Source organism: Gastrolobium bilobum, unplaced genomic scaffold, assembly GCF_033153095.1.
Source record: "Gastrolobium bilobum isolate Gb01-03AN ecotype WA unplaced genomic scaffold, APGP_CSIRO_Gbil_v1 utg7600, whole genome shotgun sequence".
NCBI lineage: Eukaryota > Viridiplantae > Streptophyta > Magnoliopsida > Fabales > Fabaceae > Gastrolobium > Gastrolobium bilobum.
In genome coordinates, this window is record NW_026897674.1 from 831,301 (window position 1) to 839,128 (window position 7,828).

General features: G+C 36.4%; 3 protein-coding genes across 3 annotated transcripts; 1 reads left to right on the forward strand and 2 right to left on the reverse strand.

Annotated features, from left to right (window-relative positions):
• The first annotated feature begins 205 nt into the window (after positions 1-205).
• LOC133309268 (isoliquiritigenin 2'-O-methyltransferase-like) lies at positions 206-1,698 on the forward strand. The gene is made up of 4 exons (XM_061510022.1): positions 206-660; positions 754-1,067; positions 1,211-1,275; positions 1,402-1,698. Exons 1-4 carry the CDS (start codon positions 206-208, stop codon positions 1,696-1,698), a joined length of 1,131 nt encoding a protein of 376 aa, XP_061366006.1.
• A 349-nt stretch (positions 1,699-2,047) lies between these two features.
• LOC133309218 (probable mitochondrial saccharopine dehydrogenase-like oxidoreductase At5g39410) lies at positions 2,048-5,037 on the reverse strand. The gene is made up of 2 exons (XM_061509976.1): positions 4,320-5,037; positions 2,048-2,908 (listed from the first exon to the last, which is right to left on the reverse strand). Exons 1-2 carry the CDS (start codon positions 4,980-4,982, stop codon positions 2,216-2,218), a joined length of 1,356 nt encoding a protein of 451 aa, XP_061365960.1. The 5' UTR covers positions 4,983-5,037; the 3' UTR covers positions 2,048-2,215.
• Positions 5,038-6,306: 1,269 nt separating this feature from the next.
• LOC133309229 (uncharacterized) lies at positions 6,307-7,828 on the reverse strand. The gene is made up of 2 exons (XM_061509987.1): positions 7,630-7,828; positions 6,307-7,368 (listed from the first exon to the last, which is right to left on the reverse strand). The coding sequence occupies exons 1-2, from the start codon at positions 7,781-7,783 to the stop codon at positions 6,596-6,598; spliced, it is 927 nt and encodes a 308-aa protein (XP_061365971.1). The 5' UTR covers positions 7,784-7,828; the 3' UTR covers positions 6,307-6,595.

A 7,828-nucleotide genomic window follows, 5' to 3' on the forward strand; every position in this document is an offset into this window, starting at 1 on the left:
TTAAATTAAAAAAAATCATCCACTTTCTCTTTCCCATGATTTTTGTTTTTCTGTGTCTATCTCTCTCCTAAAATGATGACGTAACTTATGTCATTTAAAATGACAAACACCAAACCCTTCTAAACATTGCAATATACTCAATTGTGAAAAAAAAAAAAAAAAACACAAGGGAAGTAAATACACACTATAAACCAAAGAAACAAAAATGGGTTCCTATTCTAATAACGAGAAAGAGAACCATGCCATGAAAACACCCAATGACATTGATACCCTCTCTGCCATGGTGCTTGGTTCCAATGTGGTCTTTCCTGCAGCACTTAATGCTGCAATTGAACTCAAACTATTTGAGATCATTGCCAAGGAAAGCTCACTATATAATAGTGATGGATTCATGTCATCTTTTGAAATTGCTTCAAAGCTACCAAACCAACACTCAGACTTGCCAAATAGGCTTGACCGTGTGTTACGCTTGCTTGCTAGTTACTCTCTTCTTACTCTTTCCACTCGCACCATTGAGGATGTTACCACTCTCACAGTTTATGGTATCTCACCATCTGGTAAATATTTTGTTAATGATGAAAATGGTTATGGAAATAATGGTGATGGTTATTTGGCTTCATTCACATTATTTCTGTGTCACCGTGCTATGTTAGGTGTATGGTAAGTGTTTTTACTATGCTACTATCATCATTTCATTAGTTATTGATTATTTTTAATTTTTATTATAAAATTATCTTTGTTGTAATATTATAGGCTGAATTTTAAGGAAGCAGTTATTAATCCTGAGATTGATGTATTCAAGAAAGTTAATGGAATGTCTAAGTTCGAGTACTTTGGGAAAGAACCAGAAATGAATAGTGTCTTCAACAAACCAATGGCTGATATATGCACAACCCATATGAAAAAAATACTTGAAATATACACAGGGTATGAGGGATTATCAACTTTGGTTGATGTAGGAGGTGGAATTGGACAAGGTCTCAATATGATCATCACCAAATACCCTTCAATTAAAGGGATTAATTATGACCTCCCTCAAGTGATTGAAAATGCACCACCCTTTCCGGGTACTCCATCTCTCTTGCCACAACTTTGTTTTTTGGTGGTTAATTTGATGGCATCTCTCCTTAACTAAATAATATATAATGACCAATTCCATATTTTTTATTTTTCCAAAATCATTAATCGAAGATGATCAAGTTTCGTTTAGGGATTGAGCATATTGGAGGAAATATGTTTGAAAGTGTTCCACAGGGTGATGCCATAATGCTAAAGGTTAGTATAGTTAATACTTATTATCTAAAACTTTGATAACTAATTCTTGATAACTTGATCAAATCTCAGTGACAGTAATAAAGTACTAACCAAAGTATTTTGTATCCTTGGATAACATTTTTCTAGGCTATAATCCATAATTGGTCCGATGAAAAATGCTTGCAACTTTTAAGCAATTGTCACAAGGCTTTGCCACCAAATGGGAAGGTCATTATCGGGGAGCTCATACTGCCAGAAGATCCAGAACCTAAAAATGAATATAAAATGATTTCAATTCTTGATAACATCATGTTTATTACTCCTGGTGGAAGGGAAAGAACTGAGAAACAATACAAGAGTTTGGGCAAGCGCTCTGGATTTTCTAGGTTTCAAGTTGTTTGTCGTGCTTTCTCTGCTTTGGGAGTGATGGAGTTTTACAAATAAATAAAGGGGAATAATATCACATATCCATGTTGAGTATTAGATATTTACATTTCTACTGCACTTACTCTTGTTAATAACTTAGAATTCTCAACTGGGTTGGATTCTATGGGAGTAATGTTTAATGTTGATTTCAGCTACTTTAGAATCTCAGCCATCTAGTTTTATATAAACGTGTTTCTTTTATGGCAATTGCAACCCAGTATTGTGCATTTTACCTTGGGAGTGCTACAGTACAATGAATTGAAAATTAGAAAAATTGCAGATTACCTTTATTAATCTCCACATGTTATGAAATCAGTCATTATGATATGTATAATCATAACTGAAGGCTACCTGAACTAGTGTGAATTAAGCAGTTGAAAAGATGATTCACATGCAGATCAAGCCAAATCTTAGTATAACTATACTATACTTATAAAACGCAGTCAAACAAAACAAATACAGCGTCTCCCTACTTTGTTATATAATTCAGTTCTACGAATAGTATATATCTCCTCGTTAAGTGAACCTGCAACAGTCAAGAAGAAATAGTGCTTTTTGAGATGATATCAAAGGATATTCCATTTTGTTCAAGTCTTTCCTGGAGATCAGTTGGACCAAATACAATCCCTGGAGGGTAAACTCCTCCTTTTGGTAGGTTGTTGCGTTGGCTGAGAAGAATGAGAGCACACTGAATAAGAATTATTGGGGTGGTCAGATATCCAATTTCAGGTCCCATTACTCTTGTTATAATTTCCATGTCAGGTTTTGTGTTTCCCTGTGAAGCAAGACCCACATTACTAAAACCACGTCCAACAAACCACATCTTGAATGAAGCGCTTTCCACCTCCTCTTCGGAAGGGCCCTTCTTCTTGAACCAACCAAGGCTAAATATAGAAGGAAATTTCAAAAGAAGCCACCTTCCAAAACCAGTACTTCCCAAAAGACCAATGAAAACTCCAACCATAATGATTCGGAAAATGCCCAACAAAGATTTTGAGCCTATTTTCACACCAAAGTGAGCTGGCTTCACTGATGACCAGAAAGCTTCCCTTTTCTCAACCATCTCAGCACTCTCACTCAACCCAGGGAGACCATGGGGGTTTTCTGTTAGAATTGAAAGCGTTCTTCGAACAACAACTGAATCTGCTGAAGGTAGCTTTACTGCCCAAAGGCCAATTTTCTTCTGGTTCTCGATAGTTTCTCCTTTAGAAGGAGGAGGCCCAGGAATCTACAACCATGAAAATACAATCCGATAAAATGAGACTATATTAAAAATATAAAAAAGGAAAAGAGAATGAATGCAATACAAGTTCAACAGACACTATATTCATTAGTTAATCTCAGTCCAAGAGATTGTAATTAGTCCGAGTAAACAACAGAAGAAAGAGGAAGAAGGGAACAGGGTGAGAGTGGGTTCATGTAATGTAATTATAACGTGTGAAGAAGCTGACAATTTATCATCCACTAGGAAAGTAGGAAGCATACCTTCACGTAACAGCCGTTTCACAAGTATTTGTACAGGTAACAACAATAAAAAGTAAAATTTAGAGACAGTACACGTCGAAGTCCTCTCATTTGATATGGCCTTATACATCTCTTGGAGGGACACTTGGAAATCAAATTATTTAAATAATTAGAAGAACTTCTCTTTTTCAGAGAGTCTCCACATATTATGTTATTATGTCCACACCATATAGTTGACTCGATCACAACCTACACCATATAGTTGACTTGATCACAACCTACCTATCACAAAGGCAACCTGGTACTATAAAGCTCCTGCTATGCGTATGGTTCACTAAAGGGTCAAAACTCAATGCGTAGATATATAATCGGCAAACTTACCTTGCATGTGCAAAGAGGCTCTTAAAAGGGTACCCTGGTGCTATCACTGCTATGAAGCTCCCCACGCACAGGGTTCAGGGAAGGCCTTATCTTACATATTTGCACAACACCAACCAACCGTTGTGACAAGGCTCACCTTCCACAACCTACCTCTCACAAATCACGAAATTATAAATTACCAACAACCCACTTGATAACAACCATGACCATGTTCATGTTGATTTTATTATAAAGGAAATATGATATTTTTAAATGGAAAATGTTATATTGACAAACTTTTTTTCTTACAAAATATACTACACTAAGTCTGACAAGTCATACACTTTTGATTGAAGTCTGACCAGTCAGATTTAGTGTAGTTTGTAAGAAATTTTTTTTATCAATATAACTCCTCCCTTTTTTAAATAATTAAAAGAAGTTTTGTCAGAAAAATATAATATAAAAATCATTAATCTTTAAATTTTTTGAGTGAATGGGTTGTTTACTGGTATAGGGGATTCCTGACCAAGTGGTTCCAAATTCAATCTTACCGCTCACATTCTATTAAAAAATATATAATTAAATATTATAAAATTTCTTAACACGTCTCTTAAGTCCACATCCACATCTAAGAGCTTAAATTTTTAGTTGAATTGATTCTTGACAGCTTGAGAGTGTATGCTCTATCCATGTAATAGTTATGTTCCGAGCATATAGTTAACTCACACCACAAGATTTAAAATTTCCAACAACCATTACCATCTTCAAGTTGAATAGCATCTCAGTTACAATAGAAAAAATAGTGTTGGTCTTACCAGAGGCCTAGCTCTTCTGGGTCTGGACCTTCTGAGCTCTTGCAACTTGTTGGCATTTGCCACACCAAGAACCGCGGATTCATACGTGGCAAAGTTACCCACAATCCTCTTCTCTGACTCCAAACTCAGATAAGCTTCGATCCGGTTCGGCACTGCGGGACCCACCCACTGGCGCGAATTGAACATGACACCCAATTCGGCCGGAACCGAATCGAACCCACAAGCCGAAACCACCAACGAACCGGTTTCCGCCGCTTTCTCATGGTAACCGGCGTCCATCCGCTCCATGAACTCCGGCTCGCCGCAAATGTCGAGGTAGTCGCAGCCGGTTTCGACGCAGGCGGCGACGACGGGCTCGCCGAGGCGGCGGAATGGGCCGACGCAGTTGAGGAGGATGGCGGTTTGGGAGCAGAGGGAGCGGAGGGATGAGGGGTCGGTGGTGTCGGCGGTGAGAATGGTGAGAGGGGGAGGAGGGTTGGGCCGGGTGGCCCATTGTAGGGTTTGGGTGAGTTTGGTTGGGTTTCGACCCGCGAGTGCTATGGATTTCAATGGGGATGATGGAGTATTGAGGAATTTGAGTGCTTCTTTGAGTACGTATTTGCCTGTGAAACCTGATGCCCCTAAGATTATCAGGTCGAAACGATGTTCTTGCTTTGATTCCATTTGGGGCTTTCGAAATTGGAATCAGTTGCAGCTCTCTTGCACTATAGAAGAAAAGTTCATGTCGAGCGTGTGAGTTAACGACGAATATCTGTTATGGGAAGGTTGAAATAGTAAAACGCTATGGAAATGACGATATTCCCCCGGTTTAATATAGCTGAAAATAAAATTATTTTTCACACGAAAGTAGGGTTCATTTTTTCTATGATAAATGTAGATAATTTATCTATATTGAGCACAAAATGATATTGTTTTAAGACGAAAATCAATGTATTTTTGTAATTATAATTTATTTCAGGGTTATAATAGTCTTTTTCATTATAATTTTTTAATCTTTCAATCTAAAACGACGTCATTTTAGAAAAGAGTGAATATAGATAACTTATCTACATTCACTGTATAAATATTAAAGCTTTAAAAATATTATGGCTATATTTTTTTTTCTCTTTATATTGTCCCACATTAGCCCACACATTTATATATATATATATATATATATATATATATATATATGAGGTAGGATCATTTGACACCGGTGTCAAATTTGAAGTTTGACACCTCATCTGAGAGCCATTAGATCAGAAAAGATCAACGACTCCGATTTGTAAGCATGTGATACCATTGATCTTTTCTGATCTAACGGCTTTCAGATGAGGTGTCAAACTTCAAATTTGACACCGGTGTCAAATGATCCTACCTCATATATATATATATATATATATATATATATATATATATATATATATATATATATAAAGGGGTTTACATTTGTCATTTAACATGACACAACAAACTTTCCTACACACACAACAATTTGTGGGGCCCACACTTTTTGAAGAAAAAAGAAAAAAGAAATTACGACACGCAAAACGAATCCCTATAACATTACACAATCACTTTTCCTTGAACATAACTTTTATAGAACTCATGTATAAAAGATAATGTTATCTTTTACAATATAAAAAATATTTAAAAAAATGAATAAAACCCTCTAAACAGAAGACAAAAAAAAAAAATCTCACTCACTTTTAATGTACTGCATGAGATAAATAACATGAAAAACATATTTATTTATTTTTGAAACATAAAAACATATTTTCTTTTAAATTATGTTAGTTATTGTTGTTAAATTTGCCTTAAAAATATTTACATGTATTACTGCATTTATATGTCCTAACATAAAAAGTGACTGGTTTGAATCCTGAGAATCACAATTTTTAAAAAGGATAAAGATATAAATCCAAAATTGGATTAGATGGATTCATTAGAATTTCGGAAAAAATATTTATATTTATTACTGTATTAGTATATGCATAATTTGTAAACATAGTGCTTTTTTTATCGGGTGCATCATTTGCTCTTTTTTCTATGCATAATTTCATGTCTCGTATATATCTCACATTTAGGAATAGACATTTTCAACGTGAACATCTTAAATCCATTAAACAACTAAATACACAAATTAGGAAAAATATTATAATTTACAAGGTTAATCATCTTCTTGTAATAATTCAATTGAATCAGACAATTCTGTTTCTCATGCCTGCAATTGCAAAGTGTGAGAACCATCAAAACAAGTTTGCTTGTTCATGCATCAGCTCTTATATTATTATGCCTCACTTGACCTTCCTTCTGCCCATAAGTCCAAGAACTTCATCCCACAGCCCAACAATTCCAACACTCTGCAGCCCAACTACACTTGGGCTGCAAGCAGCTACAGTCCAATAACCAGCTCTGATTTCATCTTTCAATTGCTCTTTCTCCCACCCACAGTACCCATCAAAGAACCTAAAATCTCCAAGCCCAACCACATTCCTCTTAACCATTTCAGCAGCACAACCCACACTTTCCTTTGTTCCATAATACAACCCTTTCATCACTTCCTCAAAAACCCCACTCTTCCCCACCCCATCACCATCACCATCACCCTCACCATCTTTTGGACTCACCAAAAACAACGCTTCCTCCAAGGGTCCCCCAAAGAACAATGGACTATTAGAAAACGTGCCTTCCACATCCAAAGCCGTTGATCTTGTCTCCTTGATGGACATTAAGGATGGTCGATTGAGGATGATCCCTGATGGGCCTAACGGCCCAGTTGATAGAAGAAGGATCACCGTCCGTTCAAAAATATGGACCCCATCAAGCTTTTCGGATGCAATGAGTAAACAACCCCTTTCAGGCTCATGGATTATATGGGCCCATTTATCACCAACAGTGATGAGTGGAGGCTGATCCACAACAGTATCTGGATCATTCACTGAAGAAGAAGGCTCCTCAGGCTTTATCAATTGCTCTCCAGCCACTAGTTTTGCACGGAAGGATCGCCAATCAGCATTGATGGTAGGTTTGTCATCATCCAACGGTGATGATGCTGACAAGTGGCAGCCTGAGATTTTTTAAATAGAAATTTTTAAGCAAGCTAAAAAATATGGGTTTTATGATAGTTATGTTGCAAGAAAAGTGACTGTGTAATGTTATAGAGATTCGTTTTGCGTGCTGTAATTTTATTTTATTTTTTGCTTTAAAGAGTGTGGGTCCAACAAAATATTATATGTATAAGAAAGTTTTTCGTATCATGTAAAACCCCAAAAAATATTAATATAAAGTTTCATAGTGTAAAAGTGGAGGAGGAAAGTGAAGAGCTTACATGATGTGGGAAATGGAATTCCAACTTTTCTGCAGTGGAATTGTTGAGAAGATCTCTTGAACTTGGAGTATGCTAGAGAGCCAGCTCTGATTGTGGGAATGAGTTGATCTGTGGATTTGTTGAAGGAATTTTGAGTGAGAAAACAAGCTTCCATGTTATTTAGAGTTACTTGTTGAGAAGGATGAAGTGATGAGAGAGT

Bases quoted from the DNA above. Each gene is read 5' to 3' on its own strand.
- LOC133309268 (XM_061510022.1), top strand. From the start codon at position 206: ATGGGTTCCTATTCTAATAACGAGAAAGAGAACCATGCCATGAAAACA. The intron at 1,068-1,210 runs GTACTCCATCTC...AGTTTCGTTTAG, and splicing joins AAATGCACCACCCTTTCCGG to GGATTGAGCATATTGGAGGA. The intron at 1,276-1,401 runs GTTAGTATAGTT...ACATTTTTCTAG, and splicing joins GTGATGCCATAATGCTAAAG to GCTATAATCCATAATTGGTC.
- LOC133309218 (XM_061509976.1), bottom strand. From the start codon at position 4,982: ATGGAATCAAAGCAAGAACATCGTTTCGACCTGATAATCTTAGGGGCA. The intron at 2,909-4,319 runs GTAAGACCAACA...TCATGGTTGTAG, and splicing joins CCAGAAGAGCTAGGCCTCTG to ATTCCTGGGCCTCCTCCTTC.
- LOC133309229 (XM_061509987.1), bottom strand. From the start codon at position 7,783: ATGGAAGCTTGTTTTCTCACTCAAAATTCCTTCAACAAATCCACAGAT. The intron at 7,369-7,629 runs GTAAGCTCTTCA...AAAAAATCTCAG, and splicing joins AATTCCATTTCCCACATCAT to GCTGCCACTTGTCAGCATCA.